This window comes from Bufo gargarizans, chromosome 2, assembly GCF_014858855.1.
Source record: "Bufo gargarizans isolate SCDJY-AF-19 chromosome 2, ASM1485885v1, whole genome shotgun sequence".
NCBI lineage: Eukaryota > Metazoa > Chordata > Amphibia > Anura > Bufonidae > Bufo > Bufo gargarizans.
Window position 1 is genome coordinate 229,943,117 of NC_058081.1, and position 21,325 is coordinate 229,964,441.

Below are 21,325 nucleotides of genomic sequence, written 5' to 3' on the forward strand. Positions count from 1 at the left end.
ATTAATATCTAAACTACAATTCATTCACTTAATTAAGATTCTGACCTACATGTTTGGCTTTACACATATCCCATACTATTTTCCCAGGAAACTTAAATACCAATTTCCTTGCAGGAAACGCATGCTCTCCTTCAGGTAAAAGGGCACATCTGGCACGCAAGAGTAAAATAGCTTTGGTACACCCTAGACCTAACTACGAGAGGACAATTATTAACAATGAAAATCAGAATAGCGACTGACTAAAGACTAAAATGATACCCCCTCCCCCCCATCTTTCTGAATATTAATCAACTCATACTATACCATTGAGGATTATATATTAATAAAGTATACATTGGTTTAGGCAGATGTGGATTCAGTATTGAGCACAGACTGTTATATACATTATACTTTAGTTGTTCTTTGGCTTGTTTTGTGCTACTATAAAAAATTGGGCTCAAATCCCAGCAGATGGGTATATATGCCATAGCAATAGCTTCTGTGTTTGCTATGGGACCCTTGAAGTGGAAACCCCCAGTTTGGCCTCACTCTGCTTTCCCTTGAGAGATGTCACCCTGTACATGGATTTCCCTCTGCTCAAGTGCGCACACAAGTCAAAGGGGTTTTTAGCCCTTGTATTATCAGCTATGGGGCATCTAAACCTCTATGGCAAATTGCTAGTAATGCACCACAAAGGAGCATTTTACTAATCCTCTGTAACAGAAGGCATAAACTTAGACCAGACAGTCTACTGATGCATGAATTTATGACAGTGGTTCATGCTGGATGATACATTTGGTGCATCTTAAAGGGGTTGTCTCACCTCCAACATTGGTGGCATATCGCTAGTAGGTGCGGGCCCCATCTGTCTCTAAAACAGAGCACCCGAATTAAAGGAGGGTACACTGCGCATCCGTAGCTGTGCTCCATTTATTTCTATGGGAGTGCTGGAGATGGCTGCGTAAGCACTCGGCTATTTGTCGCCGCTCCTATAGATCTGAATGTAGAGCGGTCACACATGCGCGGTGTGCTCCTGTTGACTTTGAGAGCTCCGTTCTAGAGATAGGTGCGCGTCCCACAAATGGGACGCGCAACTGTCTAACATTGGTGGCCATCGATGTTGAAGGTGAAACAACACCTTTAAGGCACTTGTCTAAATGTATAACCATCTTTGGCTGGCTTAGTTTTAGGCAAAATTTTAATGCATCTTCAAGGAGTATTTCAATATTTTACTGTTGATGGGCAATGCTCGTGATAGAACATTAATATCTGACTGGAGGCGGTCTGACACCCCGCCAATCAGCAATTTCATAGTAGCAGTAGGTGTTTCATAGAAGTGAATGAGAGCAGCATACATCCATCTGATTGGTGGGGGGCCCTGACACCCGGGACCCAATGCCAATCAGTTGTTTGAGGATGCACCGGAGCTCCTGTGAGCGCCACACCGGATGTCAGACCCCTACCAATCAGATACTGATGACCTATCCATCAGTATTAAAATATCGGAAAAACCCCTTTAACTCAGCTTAATGTGCCAGAATTCTGGCTAAAAATGCGAACAAAAATTGATGTACATGTCCCACACTACATTTATTGTGTTTTAGGCACTTTATGTATTTCACTCTTCGAGGGGATAAAGCTTAAAGGGGTATCCCAATATTTTACTATTTATAGCCTATCCATCCCATCAGCTGTTTCAGAGTAGTGCTAGAAGTCAGGTCTTGAATTACACCGCTTGGTCCATTGTATAGTAGAGAGGCTGGTAACTGGTCGTCGGTATTAAAATGCCAAAAAACCCTTCACAATCACAGATACATATAAAAAGAGAGGTAATCAGAGCCCTGCTTTTAAATATTTTACAAGAGTACGGAAAACCAGCAAATTCTGTGTATTATCTCCCCCACTGCCAGGGTCCAATGCAACCATGCAAAGAGAATGACTGACCCGACACAAGGGTTGTCATGGCGATATTAGTTATGAAGTTTTACGTTCCGCTTCACATCTAGTTAACATTCATCAGCCGCCTCTAGGCAGTCTTTGAAAAGCACCAGACAGAAATGCACGGCAGGAGCCCCAATTGTAGTGTAATATAATGTGGAAATACATTGCTGGAGTCAGAAATACTGAACAATAACTAGAAGCTCTGTAATTCTAATTGCTAAAAAGCGGCCTCCCTCGGAAGTTCTCATCTTTGATAAATGCTGATTGTGGCCAAAATAGTATCTCAGCGTTTCCAAGAAAATAATCGGGGAATGAAAAAAAATTAAATAGTACCATCTAGATTTCCATATGTGTTCACACTGACACTTGTTTCAGCTCTGTTTCGTTCCTGTTGCTTTTTGACAGCAAGACAATAACAGATTAAGGACAGAAAATTAATAAATAAACCTGACAGATCTCTAGGACAAAGGGATCTGTCAGAATTTGCTGGGAACCACTTGAGAACTGATCAGACTAAGCTGGCATGATGGTTGTGTGAACAGAGCCTAAAGCTGGCCACACACATTAAACCACAGCCAAGCGCAGTCAGCCATTTCTCCTGACCACCATAACCATACACACTCCTTTTGTTTATTTAAATAGGAAGAGTGACTACTGTGGGAACAAAGGATAGGACATGTTAAAATCAGACATATACTTGATACCACTTAACTCTGCGACTGCCATTGGGGTTGTGTGACCGCAAACACATAAGATCACTGACAGATCCAACCGGTACCGAGTGTTTTCCTAAAGGGAATCTGTCATAGTGAAAACCACCACCCAGTGTACCCCATCTCCTTTGCTCACCAATCATCATTCAAGTTGATTGACAAGTTTACTCTGAATTGCAGCAATGGATTGGAGAGAGACAGGTCTGTATGTAATTTGCGGAGGCAGCCCTACCTGGCATTTTGGCCAATTTGCTACTGACTGATTTACAGGCTGACAGATTCCCTTTACGTGTTTACACAGCTACAGAGTTTGTTCATTTCAGCATCCTTACTAATGTCACTAAATACCTCTCAATAAAACCAGCTGACATGGGAAATGTGCACTTGCCAGCTGAATCTAAGAGTTGGTCCAGTCTCACTCAGTGGCCGCATTTCAGAAAAAAAAAAAATTATAATAATGCTTTTGACTGATATGCAAATTAGCCCCTAGGTGCAATGAGGGCGTTTCCCTTGCACGTTGTTGCACCCAGAGGCTCCGCTCACTTCCCTTACAGGTCAAGCCTCCAACACTTTGAATGACAGGGTCAGGCAGTAAAGACAACACCTGGCCCTGAAGTCTCACGCCTCTGCCTTCACTTTAATAAGGGGCGTAGCTATAGAGGAAACAGCAGAAGCTGCTGCTTTGGGGCCTAAACTCAGAAGGGGCCCACGAAGGAGGACTAAAAGATTTTATGGTCAGGGCCCCTCAACAGTATAAAAAAAAAATAATAATGACATATATAGTGACACTGTAGGAAACGGAAGAGCGGCTTCTGGGCTCATCAGAGATCTTGATCTAGCCACAGGAGGGGGGTTGCACAGGAGGAGGGGGTTGCGAAGAAGTTGCTGGATGGGGGGCCCCCCATGTGCTGTAGGGCCCAGTCATTTCTAGTTATGCCACTGACTTCAATGTTTGGTGCAGGCACAGTACAGACAGAAACTAGACCAGTGATGGCTAACCTCCGGCACTCCAGCTGTGGTGAAACTACGACTCCCAGCATGCTCCATTCATTTCTATGGAGTTCTGAGAACTGCCAAGCAAGTGTGAATCTTGGGAGTCGTTTTACCACAGCTGGAGTGACGGAGGTTAGCCATCACAGAACTAGATTAATTTGAATTGCACCTAATGCCCAAATGTAAAATTACTAAACAATCATTGCATTTTCCAGGGCGTAGACTTAAAAAGTCCACAAGTATGGCGTGAACTACAGACTTGCTGTGACAATGCCAGATGACTATTTTTAGTATCTCACAGGTAACAAGTTCCTTGCACTGTACACAGGGGCTTATTGTGGTTATTAAAGGGGCTTTCTGGGATTCCTAAATTGATGGTATAGCCTCAGGATTGCTCATCAGTCTCTGATTGGAGAGGGTCTGACCCCTGCACCCCCACGATCAGCTGTCTGTAGAAGCCGCGACGCTCCTGTGAGCACTGCAGCCCATTCCTACACCAGTGAGATCACATGACCAAATTACAGCTCAGTCCCATTCAGGTGCACTTCCGCTATACAATGTGCAGCGCTGAGCTTGGCAAGCTGGGAGGAGGCTCTGGCCTCTTTGAAGAGCTGATTGGCAGGGACACCAGATGGCCCCCCACCAATGAAATATTGATGACCAATCTTGAGGATAGGTCATCAATATAGGAGTCTCGGATAATCCCTTTAAGGTATGTATGACAGGATGCAGTCACTGCAGGGTTAATAGTATACATTATGTATTATAAAAGGACAGCACAATCCAATACTAAAGAATTTCGATAACATTATTCCGTATGCGTTTACACAATCCTTATTGGACGCAGGGCCGGCGCCACCCATAAGCAAGGTACGCCACCGCATAGAGCGCACTCTTGCTGGAGGCGCCGGCGACGCCTCCTAGCTAATTTATTCACTTCAGTTGCCTCTGTGTAATCTCACACAGGCACACTGGCAGAGGCATCGTCGAGCAAAGTGTGCATGCGCCGTCTTCCAGCGCACCGCGTTCGACAATGCCTCTGCCAGTGCGCCTGTGCGAGATTAGGGCACTTCTCTTTAATTACACAGAGGCAAGTGAAGTGACTAAATTAGATAGGAGGTGGCGTTGGGCGATCTGTGGATGACACTGTTATGGGGGGGAAGATCTGTGGATGGCACTGTTATGAGGGGGGGGGGGATCTGTGGATGGCACTGTTATGAGGGGGGGGGGATCTGTGGATGACATTGTTATGGGGGGGGGAAATCTGTGGATGACACTGTTATGGGGGGGGATCTGTGAATGACACTTGTGGGGGATCTGCCCTCAGCATGGTATGTAGCTGGAGGGAGAAAACGTGGCCTTACCACAATGAAGGGTACAGTCTGTATAAATAGGTGGCCGACAAAAAAGGGGTGGGTCAAAGGGCATGGTCAGTAGGCGGGGTCAATGGGGCGGCAAAATTAGCTTTTGCCTAGGGTGGCAAAAATCCTTGCGCCAGTCCTGATTGGACGTGAACCAGGACACACAAATGATACCCTTCTGCCAAAGCAATGTCATAAAGAAAGAGCTTTTTAAAAAGTTACAATATTTGCAAAGAAACCCTGACGGAATTAATTCATAACAGATTATGATCCGTGTCATAAGAACATCTGCCAAGGAGCTGAACACATCCTGTCTAATTTGCTTGAATGTATAGAGAGTAGACCAAAACTTGGCTTATAAGAATGTCCTCATGTTATCCACTCAGCGAAAAGCAGACCACCCACTTAGGAAAGCTGGTGAAAATCAAAGGCAGATCTCTAGTGAGGAAATCGTACAAATTTCCCACAGTACTACACTGGATATACAAGGCCATCACACCAATAAAAAGACGTTGGCAATGGTATGCAAAGATGCCTCGCCACCTGCTGGTGCTCACATATCACTGGTGTAGCTTAGCTCATGGAAATAAAAGGTCTACGTCCAAGGAATACCTCTGGTTTAAGTCTGGAATTGTAGAATGATACGTTTACTGTGCACTATAATGGTTTCCTAATTACAGGACTTTCGTATTACAAAAGACATGGTCAACCTTTGGGGGTCAGTTACAATAAACTGCCAAAAACAATATTTTAAAATAAATGGCATCAAATGTGTATAAATGTATTTAATCTGTCAGAGGAATATTGACAATTTGGTAATTTTGGGCTTCATTCATGTAACAATTGTAGGCATAAAATTAAGTAGTTGCTATAGCAATCAGGTTTTTATTCAATTAACATATAAATCGCCTTTTCGGCAGCATTCATTCATAGCAGCCCCTAATATTGCATGCATGCAAATCTCGATGGTTGCATGCACGGCTTTAAAGGGAGTCTGTCACCTACAAAATCAGTTTCAAAGTAAACATACCGCCACTAAGGGTAGGTTCCCTGAAACATAACCATACCTTTCTTGTGAAATTCCAGTTCTCTAATCCTGATAAATGCATTTTTTTTTATGTTTTGCAAACAAGATTTTTGGTGCACTTTGAGTGGGCCTCTTCATTAGATGCACCATTGCTCCACCAGTAATGCCACCTAGCACCTCTCACTCTTGTTTGATTGACAGTCCATGACCTTTCAGCTCCAGTAACAAGGACACAAGGGAAACCAGGTGCATCGGACGGGGTGGCCATGCCCATGGTGCACTGAAAACCTTACTTGCATAAAAATAAAAAGTTGCATTTCTTGGGATTAGCAGGCGACAGGCTCCCTTTAAACACACTTCTTCATGAGCAGCCTTCTTCAGTAAATGTATTCACAGAAGTACATGACGATGCGATGCGTCTTACCTGTAGTTGCTTTACACATTGGAGGCATTCTTGTTACCCTGCTGTGTGCCACAAAGGTGCTTTGAGATGTGCTGTATTGAGAGCCACTGTCGGATGAGTTGGAACTAGTATGTGAAAGTCTGTTGTGCTCCTTTTGAGATGAGCTGGACCTGTGGAACCACTGCCGCAGCTCATCAGACACCACAGTCCTGCCTGAGCCCTTATCATGGCCCTCTCTGCCAAGTGACGGAGTCCTTACAATCTGAGAGCGAGAAGGGGTGAGCCTCACAGAGTCCACAGTATCATCCCCGTGCCAGTTCTCCTTATACATCCCTCCTGCAGTATAGGAATTTGACGTCTTGAATTGTGCTTTGACACTGTAGTGTCCCTCTTGGTCGTTTTCTAGACTCCGCACAACAACAGGTGTTGAGCTTCCTTCAATGTACAAAGGATACTCTTTGATCCTATACTGCGATGAAGGTTGGCTCTGGCTATGCAGGTATACCCCATGGTGTCCGTTTCCATTCCTAGCAGCCAGATTGGGCATGCTCCCTGAATTGGAGGATACAAGGTTCCCATTAGACTTGTGTCTATGTCTTTGCCTCTCCCTGGCCTTGGAGGGAGAGTCCTCAGCCAATGTTGAGTAGTTAGGATTTATCTGGGCTGGATAATAGTGCTCAGAACTGGAATGGCTTGTACATGAGGAGCAGTCATCCATAGGATCGGAACCATTACTGCTACGAGTCCTTGGGGTGTAGAAATCTGGACTCCCTGTGTCATTTTCAGAGCCCAAAAGTTTTCCTTGGGATTCCAAGCTGGAACTGCGGTGCCTAAAGTGCTGTGCTAAGCTATGTAGTCTGGTAGGGCTGATGTCCACAGATCTGTAGAAACAATCACAGGAACAAAGACTATCAATCTTTTCTCAAAAATATGCAGTCTCTAATTATTCTGTCATTTAACCCCGCACAGCATTCTTCCCAAGAATGGATAGAATATTCTTGCCAAGCACTGCTAAATCAAGAATGTCACTGCCTTATAAGATGGTAGTGACAGATAGACAGCTATTGATTATAACCTAAAACTCAGATTCTCACCTTCTGTCTCATAGTAAGTTACTGTGCTGCAGAATACAACAATAAGCCAACTGCGTCCTCTGCTTCCTCTACTACTTTAAGCAGAGGGCCACATGATATAACAATGAAATAATATAACAAAGTGCAAGTAATGAATTCTAAAACTCCCACATCATACATTTTGATAACATGATTCAACTTCATTACTTACAAGGTTCTTGATCATTACAATAAGAACGCACTGCAGTAAACAAGCACAGTACAACTCAGCCGTGCCAACATATTTTACAACTGTCTCACTAGATGTACATGTATTTTAATTTACTGGGATGTTACATGACTTCTACATAATAGTACTATGCACTGCACTCTTAAAATTGCATTAAATGTAAGCCAATAGCCTACTGACCTACATAAAGTGTGCTATGCCAGGCTTTAATGAGCGGAGCTGGCAGAGGCAGGAGCAGCGATGTGTGCTCCTGCCTGTACATCGTTCACTGTGGCACTGCAATGGAAGCTGTACACCACTGACATGTCAGCACTACAGATACCAAAGCGCTATAAGCACCTGAACTTGGGGAAAAAATTATATAAGAAATATTAATTTACAATAAGTTTTAATAAAGTATCAGTATAATTAAACTTTTCTTAGGGTACCTTCACACTTGCGGCAGAGAGATCAGGCAAGCAGTTCAGTCGCCGGAACTGCCTGCTGGATCAGGCAAAATGTATGCTAACTGATGGCATTAGTAAGACTGATCAGGATCCTTATCAGTCTTAAAAATGCCTGATCAGTCAGAAAAATGCATTGAAATGCCGGATCCGTCTTTCCGGTGTCATCTGGCAAAACGGATCCGGCATTTATTTTTTTCACCTTTTTTTCAGTCTGCGCATGCGCAGACCGGAAGGACGGATCCGGTATTCTGAATGACGGATCCGGTACTAATACAATCCTATGGCAAAAAATTGCGGATCCGGCATTCAGGCAAGTGTTCAGTTTTTTTCGCCGGAGATAAAACCGTAGCATGCTGCGGTTTTCTCTTTTGCCTGATCAGTGAAAACGACTGAACTGAAGACATCCTGATGCAAACTGAATGGATTACTCTCCATTTTAGAATGCATGGGGATATGCCTGATCAGTTATTTTCCGGTATAGAGCCCCTGTGACGGAACTCTATGCCGAAAAATAAAAACGCAAGTGTGAAAGTACCCTTAGAAAACCGGAAAAACACAATAGAAGACACTGCCATGTTTTCCTGCAAAGTACACAGTACAATCTAGTAGAGTATACACCAGAGAGAATAATAAAAGTAAGATGTGTTACCTGGTAGAATGAACATAATGCGGGCTTCGTATTCGTAAGTCTGGGGTGGATGGCATGCTGGACTGAGAATTCCAGTGTGGGAGGGTTCGGATGGGACTATTCTGCAGAGAGTTACTCCCACCTGCTTCTGAACAGCTACCTGTGCTAGGAAACCTTTTGTGGTTGCTGCAATGGAAATATAACATTAACTACGTTGGCATCTGTAACATCTGTATCACCTACAAGACTAGAAAGAACAAAGGGATGAATGACAACCTACAACGGATACATCTTTAATGAAATGTGAAAAAAGGACATGAAGGTTTTACAAAATCCTAGTGTGGTTGCCACCTAGGATTATTGACAACCTGGACATGTGTAGAACATCTGTAGATACATAAGGGTACGTACAAAAAACACCGTTTATAAGGGTCACATAATGTAAAATCTGGGCTAAATATTATGCATGACCTTTATAACCAAATATCCATTTATAACAATCATTATCAGACACATAGAAATGTACATTTTTCAGAAAATATTAAATTTACAAAAACATTCCATCAACACTCAGCAGACAAGGATAACCAACATGATCATAAAATGATCTGCATATCTGGTTAAGAAGCCTGTAGTCAAGCAGAGTAGAGGTTACCTGGAATGGCGTTGTGATGATTTTTTCTTCAGTTTCTCATAGGGTTCATCTAAGGAAGATTCACTCCACATTTTGGGTTTTATGGGTGATTTGTCATAGTCATTTCTCTGGTAGTGCAACTGTCTTAGACCATCCAGTGACTGTGGAGGGTGTGGTCTGGCATGTGACGGAGGTCTTGGTGGTAGGCCTTTATGAGGGGACTGCATAGGAGACATGATGCTGGGGGCCTGAGAATCTTCTGGAAATGGCAAACAAGAGATATTCAGAAGCGTAGCAAGATTTCACCTAAATGCTGCTGAATTATCTGTAGCCAAGGTATGGTTACAGTCACACTTGCGTTCATTCTTTTACTCTTTGATATCCATAATAGTGCAGCAGGCTGTACCATTTTATCCAGTTAAAACTAAAAACCTGACAGACTCCTCAAGTCAATGACTGTTGTAACAATTTGAAGCCATGACTCGAGTGTGAACAAAGCCTTGCTTACTAAGCATAATGAAGTACCATAATTAAAACCAACCAAACATGTAATATATCCACTGCAGTTATGAAATATCCACAACATACAAATCTAAGGAAGTATAAGATGTGACTGGAAGGTCCCACAAACAAGTCTTAACTGCCTGCATATGCCTATTTGCTGACTGCATTGTTTCTTCTATAAACAGGGCAAATTTGCTCCAGTACACAAAAGGGGTGGAATACTCCATCTATAAAAAGGTTGTTAACATGTCATCATGCCTGGCCCTGTCAATCAGAATGAAGACTGTGTGGCAGTTGAGAGAGAGAACAGATCCTCTAGGTGTAAGGGCAACACTCCCATTGCTCCTAGAGGCTCCTTTGCATATTAAAACATACATTTTCTCAGGGATGTAGACATGTATGAACATGGGACCAACACAGATGCCTTCAGCTAGTTTCATAGGTACAAATCTGTTCACAGACGCCCTTCAAAGTGAGACGGTTTTGTCAGTAAAGTATGTATTTTAAGGCACAATAGGATTACAACCTAAAAACACTATTGATACACCCAATTGCTCTCTATTGTACAATACATACCATCCTCAAGAACAAGAGCATCAGAAAGTGAGCTGTCTTCACTGCCGAGGTTAGCTTCTGTAAGGAAAATAAGCCATGAGAAAGACAAAGTCAATGAACTTGTCCAACGTGCTCTACCACTCTTTTTATCCAACACATACAATAGTTTTGTTATTGCCCACTTACTGTGACTTTTTTTACTTCTTATGTTGGGGTATTAGATAACAAATGCACAATTATTAAATTAGTAGATTATTGCACTCACCATCTATGATTAAGGATGCCCTCTGTGTAGGCTTTTTCCCAAACTTGATGCGATAGTCATTAATGGAGTTTTCGATCTCCTGTAGTTTCTTTAGTGCATTAAGGTATGAGGTCTTTCTCTGCTTTTTCAGCTTTTTGCTTACGTGAGGATCACTGGCCAGTCGGCGAGCTGCCTCAGTAATCTGGGACTGAATAGCAAATTCTCTTTCAAGACGTTCCAGCTCGACTTCCTAAAACAATATTTCAAATATTACTCACTGTGCACAGGAGTTCATTCTTGGATCTGGTACCAAGATGCCACAGCTTCTATCTCATAAATGAGATTTAAAACATTTGAATACACTTTACGTTTCAAGAGGCCTTTCTATCTTATGTGAATTCATTTAGTGAAATTACCACCCTGTAAGCTGAACTATACTTAGACCGCTTGCACATTCATCCATCAGTCCAAGTAATGTAACCACAACTCTCATGAGTCACACATGGTTTCCTTCATCTCCGTAAATGAAATAGGGATAAAAGCCCTTTTAATTTCAGGTTATGTTCAAAAGCATCACAGAATATATCACATATACTGGAAAATACCTTAAGCAATTTTTTTTCTTATTAACTCGTTAATCATCACGCGAGACAAAAAACATTGCATTTTTGTAGCCTTTTAAAGGGAACCCGTCATGTTGTGCACGGTGTCTGACCTACAGGTAGCATGTTGTAGAGTAGGAGGAGCCGATTACTGTAGATTGATATATAGTTTTGTGGAAAGAGCTGAAGTATAACATTTTATTGACTTGAATTTTTGCTAATTGCAGGCCTTGGAGTCCAGTGGGCGGTCCTACTCAGTGACTGACAAATATAGTGATAGAAGTCAATCACTGATTATAACTGCCCACTGGACTCCTAAGAATAGGAAACTCATATGAATAAAATACAAGTTATGCTGCATCTTTTTAGACAATCCAGTATATCAATCTGCTTACTGAAAGGGGCTGTCCCATCTCGGCCTTTCATGGTTGAGATAGGAATAAGCCAAAGTAAGGGCCCGAGCAGGGTAGGGTGGCGGAGTTATGAAAATCGCCAAGTGGCCGATGCTGTGGATCCATGAGAGGATCCTGGTTTCCATATGTAAAAAAAAAAAAAAAAAAAAAAGGCGTGATTTTTCATTATCAAAAATGAAAGTTATTTGAGTGGAATGAACCACCTGAATAGTAGTGAAAAGCTTTGTAGGTGAACAAGAAAATGTGCTCTGTAATAAAAGTATGGTTTGGGCATTTGCCTACAGTCCCTGGACACATGCATCTAGATATGCAAAGATCCTCAAATAACCTACCCATATATAAGGGTATCTGCACATGGGGCAAATTTTGTTATAGAAACTTCAGCAACTAAAAATCCGTCAACTGAAAGAGGCTGCCGCCAAAACTTCCCCATTCAGATGAATATTGATTTTCAGTTGCAGCTATTTATGCAGCACAATTGGCTGAATGTGAAGGCACCTTAATAAAGCTTTCACTCACTCCAATTTTGAAAATTGGTGAAGTAACCATGCCAAGCTAAATCAAGCCAAATTTATCAACTGCAAATTTTGACTCCAGTAATGGGGCGGTAGAAAGTAGAGTAACATTTAAAGACAAAAGTGTTAGACTTGTAGATGCAACACATTTATCAAACATTTTGCAGCATTTGTTAAATTCGTCCCAAATTATGGGAAGACTCCTACAAAACTGACCTTAAAAATTCCTACCATGATAAATTCCCCCCTAAACTTTCTGCCGTTTTGTATAACATTTCTAAGCTGAAATGTATTAGGGACATAGGTAAATCCTTGTTCTATCTGCAATCTGTCTTGCCTTTAGATAAATCTGATTAAATGGTATGATGCTCAGGAAACCAAACAATAGCAAAGATGTCTGGAGGCTCATAAGTCACTCCAGACAATGGTCTTCTTGCAAATTCCTGTCCTAAAAGCCGCTTTAGTTGTTTTTCCAGTCGTGGTTCAGTTCATTGACCCAGGGACTAGTGGAAGGAGGAGATAGGAAACCAGCACAAAGCAGATCTCCATATGACTAAATCTCATGGAAGCAAAGGAAGCCATGGTTTACATATTATAGACTATAAGGTGAATTTGTACAAAAAAGTTCTGTTGCTTCTATTCTGAATCACAGGCTACTTTTTGTTGAAGCAGCATTGCTACAGAATGACTCAGTGCCAAGAACATGGGGCTAGCATCTGATTTAGTGGGTGGCTGACAAAAGACAAACTATGCTTCACGCTACAATACTAAATCCTCCTAGCTGGTAACATGAGACAATCACAGCTGTGTTACAGCAAACCATAACCTGGCACTGAGTGTCCTCAGACCTAATACAAAACCCACCCATGACATGAATATATACACATCCTGTGGGACATTCCTAAACTTTACAGTCTCCTCTTTTTGGTATATGGGCACAACCATCTATAAATTAATACTGATCCACAGTATGTTGACCCAAGCGAGAACCTCATTAGATCACAAATAAGTGAGCATTAGGAGAACCACAATCCACCTCGAGATGCAGTGTAGACAGCAGGTAACTTAGAGAATCATCTATAATACAATATATTTGAGCCTTAAATAATTTGTATTTGTACATATATTGCATCTATAGAAATAAAAATGACCATTCATTTCTATGGGGCTGTGCATATGAGCGGTGATTTTCACGCATCACTTGTGCGTTGCGTGAAAAATCACAGCGTGCTCTATATTGTGCATTTTTCACGCAACGAGGCCCATGGTCCATGTGATGAGTGCAGTGATGTCACCAAAGGTCCTTTTCCTCCCAGGTCCTCAAAGAAGAAGAATAAAGACGAGGCGGGCAGCGCGACCAAGTGGATGAGGAGAGTTTTTTTTTTTTAACCCCTCCATCCCTAATTTACTTAGCATTCTGTATTAAGAATGCTATTATTTTCCCTTATAACCATGTTATAAGGGAAAATAATAAAATTTACACAGCATCTAACCCAAACCCGAACTTCTGTGAAGAAGTCCGGGTTCAGGTCTGGGTACCAAACATGCCGATTTTTCTCACGCGCGTGCAAAACGCATTAAAATGCTTTGCACTCGCGGGGAAAAAATCACGCATTTTCCCGCAACGCACCCACATCTTTTCCCACATGTCACCCGCAACGCCTGTGTGAAAGAGGCCTAACCCTTCCTTTATAGTACTGCTATCCTTCTATATGCCAAAAGGGGCTGCGGGCCCCCTTAGACACCATTCTAGAAATGCATTATAGGTGGGCAGAATGGACTGGACTCACCTCCCCTTTTGCAAGTAGTTTTTGTTCATCCAGCTTAAATGCCGTCCCTATTCGTCGTCTAACTGCAGGCGGCTCTTCTCCTGGATCTAACGGGTATTCTCTTGGCAGCTTGCCTGTAAGTTCCTATAATGAAAATATTAAATCAATATTAATGAGTACCCCAGGCAATGGTTCTTATAATGAGTATTTCATACAATATTATAACCTTCATCCATCAGCTATTACATATGTATTATTGAATAGTCGGCTGGTCAATGGAAGAACTGAACTAAAAGTGATTATCTATGTTCACAAAGCTGTAGCTAGGCATTTCTTTAACTGGGAAATGATTACCTTCAATGTGGGTGGTTGACATCCCCACATGCAGGGCACATGCCCACCAACCCTCACTGACTGTGCTCCCGATATCCACCTTGTTGACTAATCTGAAAAGTCACCTTCAAACTGCATTGTCCCGGAGGGGGACGTCTACAACTATTGTGCTAGCTATTTATTTGGATTCCAAAAATGATAATGCAGGGAAAGAAATGTAGTTATTAATAGTGATAATAATAATTAACTTGTTTGGGTTTGTTATGGTGTCATTGCATTATACCAAACACATCAGACTGTAGACCCATGAACAAATGGATTGATAACCAATGCTTGATCATTTCCAGAATAACACAATTTGTACACTATAGGATTTACAGATATATTTTTTCTATCCGAACTGTGAACTGTTCTAAACAATAAATGTGAACCTCAAGCATCAAAAATAAAAACTCTACTAGAATAACGAATACACCTTTTCTGTAACTCTTAATACACAGGTTTAATTGGCAACACAATCCCTTTAGACAAGGCCTTGTCGCTCTTCATCAACTGCATTTGCTTAGCTTTCCTCCCACACTTCCAAAGCATTCTCGCAGGAAATAATTATGATTCCTTACATTCCTTGCAGGGTGAAGGAGGATGAGAGCAAGTTTAACAAACACTAAATAATTAAGTAGGTGATTCACTGGTTTTACCCAATCTGAACCAAGGCAGTTTCCAGATCCTGACTCCTAAAATCACTGTAATGTTTTTACACCATGTAATTTCCTATATAGTGTGCTGTTCACCAGCCTGAGTCACCTTAACACCTATATAAAAGTAGTTCCTTACACAGATGCTTTCATGTCCACATTTACTACATTCACATCAAAAGCATAGTCATATATGCCACTTATAACTATGTTGGTTGAAAGTGTTTTCCAGGTCCAGGTCATCAATATTAGATGCGTGGGGGCCATTGCTCACCACCTCCAGAAGTTTGACGGTGTTGCAGTGCCTGCGCAAGCGCTTTGACTTCATGATTTTTACATGGGGTAGTCTACCTGCACTTTGTCTACTAATTGTAGAAGCAGTTTTGAGGATATTGCAGTTTTGTTCTATTTAAGTGAAAGGGACGAAGCTGCAATATTCTGTACCACCAATAGTGTGCAAGTAGATAGACTCAGGTAGACAAAGAAGGGTGCTGAGAGTTGGACCCCCACTGATCAGATAAACTGAAGATAAGCCATCACCCGGAAAACACCTTTAATTTTTTTTTTTTTTCTAGGAGGGGTGCAACTATGAAGCCTAACCACCATACCTGTTATTTCAACACATGCCTACTTATCAGGGTTGTTTCAGTAAGGGTATGTTCACATCTGCATTGGAGGCTCCATTCGGGACCTCCAACATAGATGTCATCAAAAACAACGAAGAGAAAAGTCCTCCACGCAGAAGGTTTTTCTCTGCTAAAAAGTAGACTCCAGAATGGAAACCAAACATACCCCATTATAGTCAATGGGATCTATTCAACTTTGTTCGGGTAGTTATGTGCCAAATCCAGCACTTCCCTAATATTTGCTGTTCTGCTCCTATAATTGACCAGAATAATTGAGAATAGACAGCACAAGTGTTTAAGATGACTAAAGGTCCCTTTACACGGGACGACCATCCAGCTGAATGTCGGGAAGGAAGCGTTCCTTCCCAACAATCTGCTGATCGCTAGCGGAGCAGACCAGTGTATTTACATGCAGCAATCTCCTCCAGAGTATGGGAAGGAGCGATCACTAATGCCATCGCTCATCCCCATACTGTCTCATTGTTTGACGGCAGCAGATCGTGTTTACACAGCACGATCTGCCAATGGGAAATGATGATCTTTTGTGCTGCACAAGCAATCCAATTCACTTGTTCATCGGGTAATCAGCAGCGCATTTACACTGCAAGATCAGCACTAACAAGCGTTACAAAAATTGTCGGCCTGTGTAAAGGGTCCTTAAAGGGTTTCTGTCACCAGTAATACCTAAATTAAACTGGCTGACATTAGCGATGTGCTAATGTTAGCTAAACCTAACTAGCCTATTCCTACTTTTATCTATGACCCAGTTACTCCATAAATGTAACTTTTATAATATGCAAATTAGCATCTAGGAGCAGGGCGGGGGGGGGGGGGGGGGGTGTTGCTCCTGCTCCTAGAGGCTCCGTTCTCCCACCTCTGTCACCTCCCTCCAAGTCTTGATTGACAGGGCCAGGCAGCGCTCGCATCCTCCTGCCGGCCCTGAGTGCATGGTAAATCTCGTGCCTGTGCCGTGCAGTATTCAGCGCAGGCGCAGTAAGGAAGTTGGCAGCCAGTGAGCGTCCTTCCTTCACTATGCCTGCGCTGAATACTGCACGGCACAGGCGCAGGATTTACCAAGCACTCAGGGCCAGCAGGAGGATTCGAACGCTGCCTGGGCCTGTCAATCAAGACTTGGAGGGAGGTAACGGAAGTCGGAGAACGGAGCCTCTAGGAGCAGGAGCAATGCCCCTCCCCCTGCTCCTAGAGGCCAATTTCTATATTGTAAAATTTACATTTATGGAGTAACGGGGGCATGGATAAAACTAGGAATAGGCTAGTTAGGTTCAGCTGTGTCACGAGGGGATTTATCAAGGGACTAGGTTGACCTAACATAATTAAATTTATTGGTAAATACACAGCTTCTAAAGGAGTGCAGATCTCAATGTGCATTTACACTGTGATTTTTAGCAAGATCTGTGTAAACCCAACCAAATGTAACAATAATCACTTCATGGTAGACTGTATGGTGAGCAATCAGTTCATGAGAATTGGGCCTTATGTAACTTGCCATTTTACAGAAACAAGAACCCTTAGAGAAATAGTAGACCAATGATGGCGAACCTTACAGACCGAGTGCCCAAACTGCAACATAAATCCACTTATTTATCGCAAAGTGCCAACACAGCAATTTACCTTGAATACTACAGTCCAATATAGAATATCCTCCATGTACTTTATCATTTATCTACAATATCCTGCCTACATTCAGTGCGCTGCCTGTGCTGTTCATGGTGCGCCCTGCGCTAATGACTGACAGGAGAAGTCTAAGGCATATTGGTACACCATAGAATTTTTCCAGGGTGTGGGTGCCCACAGAGAGGGCTCTGAGTGCCGCCTCTGGCACCCGTGCCATAGGTTCGCCATCACTGTAGTAGAGGAACCTTGTAGCTCCTAAACAGAATCTGTACCAGGGCTTGTCACATACAATGGCATTGTACTAATGATAGTTATATAGCTCTGCTAATGTCGCCATTGTCTATGTAGTCTATGTGGCAAAAAGGTCTTCGGGTTCTCAAACACTAGGGCTTTGGTGTGACTACAGCATCTGCACCTTCTATAGCTATACCATTAAACATACATGAAAGAAATAATATCTAGATACAGATTATAAAGGACTGTGGCATAACTATATAATATGACTGTAAGCGTCAGTTATATCTATTGTAATAAAAAAAAAGACAAAAGGCACAATATGGAAAACCTCATCTGAATTGAAGAAGAATGAGCTTTGACCAACTCTCCCCCATACAACCCAACCAAAATACAAGACAGGAAGAGATGCTTGCTCAGTACCGCTTCACGTAGACAGAGTTTCTTCAGCTCCTCCAGTCGCTGCCGTAGAGTCTCCTCCAGAGCTTCCTGCCGGGATTTCAGTGCAGCCAGCATGTCTTTCTTGGCAGACTGTGAGCTGTCGGACTCCTGGGAACCTGTCAACAAATAAATGATTTCACTACAACCAGCTGACAACAGCCTGTACATCTGGAGCATTCATTGAGAAACCTACAGCTTCTCATGTGTACACTATGTGGGATACAGCATAGCGGACAAGATTCTCCTGGCATGGTCATATACAGAAAGCACCTGGTGTATGATTTATGGCAGTTTTAACACTTCCTCCTGTATCATGGGGTGGGAATAACAAGTTACTTAATTAAAAAACTATATAAAAGTAACAACTGGAAAAAATGATACATAATAGGCATATACTGTATTTACTTTATTGAGGCGTATTAGCGCTACCACCACCAGCGTTCAGTTATTACATTATATTTATATATTTTTCAGTGGGTCTTAGCATATCTGTTGTTGCTAGTTTTGCTATTAGGGCTTATTCACATGTTCATTTCCATTTTGGGAACACATAAAAACGCAGACTCTTTTGCATCCACAATGGCCCAAGTTCAGGATGTGTCTTGGTGTTTTCTCTCCATGGTTGGATATTATTATTTTTACTAAATTTTTATCATTATTCTACGCACTCGATCAGTGAAAAATGGACAGAACATGGGTGCCATCTGTGTGCAGTTCATAGTATTCACAGAAACATTGAATAGAACAGGTGCATTATGTTCGCAAAACAGACCAAAGTAGCGCACGCTGCTGTTATTTTACCGCAACGTAGAAAACAAAACAGACAGCTGAATACACATATAGAATTCAATGGATCCATGTGCTGTCTGTATTCTCCATGTACATCATTGGTAAATAAGCTGCAAAGAAAGGGGGAAGGTGGCGCACTCTAGGAATACTAGTAAAGTAGGTGCACGCCTCATGGGGGATTGGTCAACTTCACCCCACACATAAAGTCAGTTATAGAGAATGGAGGCAGCACTCTGTGGATATACTAGAGCCAAATGTCCAATTTATTACCAGATGGGGCGTTTCGGCTATAGAGCCTTTTTTCAAGTAAGCATTCAGCCTCAGAGAGGCATGAGTGTCCACTGTTTCATTGCAAATGGAGAACACATAAGAATGTTAACCCTTATCCCGTGTATAGGTTATTGTAATGGGACAACACCTTTAAGAATGATTTAAGAAAAATACCAAATCCAAGCCTATAAAATGTTCTGAGGATTCTTGAGAAACAACAGGTGTCTGCATCCATACAGGGTGCAAGCTCTTACATGTTCATGGAGATGAATTTAAGGCCTTCAGAGCAACCACACCAAAGCATCTGATGAATGTAAAAGTGTAAGCATTTTTTCTTTGAAACAATATACAGAAAGGTCATCACAAGGTAGCTCTCCATACTTCATATTAACCGAATACTTGTCATGTTGTAACATGCAAGAGCCGCAAGCCCGAGGAACATCCTGTTCACTTTCACTGCTCGTGCCCACGCCTGTCTGGTTGCAATCATCTATAATGGTGCTGGTGTAATCAGTATAAACACTACCATGCTTTGGGCACCTGTGAGGAGAGCTACTTACATACACTAGATCTGGAAATAATGAAGACTGCCGTGGATACAGCAAGCTGTGGCATAGGTCCAGTCAGGCCGTGGTCATCATTTAAGGGGGTTTCTGGATTATATATCCTCAGAATACATCAATATAGATCAGTGGGGGTTCGACACCCCCATGATTAGCTATTCCTTGCTGTTGCTGGATCTCCTCAGAATACATCAATATAGATCAGTGGGGGTTCGACACCCCCATGATTAGCTATTCCTTGCTGTTGCTGGATCTAACACTTTGAACTGACCCAGAAACATAGCTTTGTCCTTAGTGCATTGGACATGCTCATATGCTGTACATCAACTCCCATTCAACTGAATGCTGCCATAACCAGGCTCGGCCACTACACGTTGAACTTAGTGGTGCTTCCAGCTCGGTTTCAAATGTTAGTTCCAGGGCCTTAAGCTGGCCATACACATATCTTTGTTGGCTGACCCACTAATGTGTGTGGGGAGCTTCTGACTCTGCCCTGACAGGTGTTGAAGGAAACAAGGATCTGGTGAAATTAATATGATTTGGGCGAAAACCGTTGAGCCGACGACTATTGAATATGTATGGCCAGCTTTAGAGTGCAGGAAACAACTGATCAGTGAAGTGCCAGGTATTGAACTCCCACCAATCTGATATTGATAAACCCTTATCCCGTGTATAGGGATAGCTCAAAAAAGTCATTAACCTAGAAAATCCCGAATAGTTGTAGAGACTCATAAATAATTAGCAGATTCTTGACGTCCAGTTAGACAAGGCGATAATTGCCTGAGCAATGATTCATAAGAAGAATTGTTCTCGATTACTGGCCAGCGACAGAAGTGGTAAACTGCACTTCCGTCATTAGTTGTTAGCCTAAACACATCCTACAATTGAACGATAATTTGCTTGTTTGCCAATAATCGCATTTTTGATACGGACCTAAAAATCATCATTGGTCAGCAGCACATTCTCTCAATATACACAGGCATCTGCCTGTTGCTTGGAAAAGAAGCATTTAAGAGAAGGAAAAACTAAAGACCGCATAAATAATTCTACACTAAAAAGCAGCCATACTTTTCAACTTCTCACCAACATAACTATGGTAAGTTAGCAAGAAATAAGTGACAGAGAGAAAGGGACCTAAATTCAGTCCACACTATAGTAAAACTAAAATATACAATTGCCTACAAATTGCATAAATCCACAGCAAAATGACATCTCTTATAAAAGGTCTATATATAAAAAATTAAAAAAAAGCTAACACAGCTCAACAATGTGGCCCAAAGCATTCCCAAAATAACCCTACTATCTAATCAATGTAAACATGTTCTGGGATGCACATGGAAATATCAAAGTGATAAAACTACATTTCATTAATAGTACGAACAGAAGAAAGGAGCAAGTTCCCACTGGTTCATAACCTTCTAGATCATCTGGTCTTCTGCCAAGTTCTCCAGACATCTGTTAAGTCCACACCACCATATCATCACTTGCAGATATACAAGTGCTACAACTCAAACCAATGCCAGAATGAGCTATTTATTGCATAGAAATCTGTCACCAATTGAAACCTGGACAAATTGAGTGGAGACATAACATTGTGGAGATTATCTCCAAAAGATGAGAAAAACAAGAACTGTGATTTCATGTCATCACTTTGTTTAGCTGCTGGTTATTTTGGGACCTGTTTTAATAGGCTAATCTAAAGAGTATTCA

At 42.0% G+C, this 21,325-nt stretch overlaps 1 protein-coding gene across 6 annotated transcripts in view; it reads right to left on the minus strand.

Moving 5' to 3' along the window:
- FRMD4A (FERM domain containing 4A) overlaps window positions 1–21,325 on the minus strand; it is a 307,366-nt gene that overhangs the window by 11,843 nt on the left and 274,198 nt on the right. For all 6 annotated transcript variants that reach the window (XM_044280099.1, XM_044280097.1, XM_044280098.1 and 3 more), the window contains exons 15-21: window positions 17,976–18,109; window positions 14,051–14,173; window positions 10,752–10,980; window positions 10,508–10,564; window positions 9,449–9,686; window positions 8,815–8,979; window positions 6,439–7,298 (exon numbers count right to left, since the gene is read on the minus strand). In XM_044280099.1, coding sequence (XP_044136034.1) covers window positions 6,439–7,298; window positions 8,815–8,979; window positions 9,449–9,686; window positions 10,508–10,564; window positions 10,752–10,980; window positions 14,051–14,173; window positions 17,976–18,109 — 1,806 coding nt within the window. The remainder of the gene's footprint in view (window positions 1–6,438; window positions 7,299–8,814; window positions 8,980–9,448; window positions 9,687–10,507; window positions 10,565–10,751; window positions 10,981–14,050; window positions 14,174–17,975; window positions 18,110–21,325) is intronic.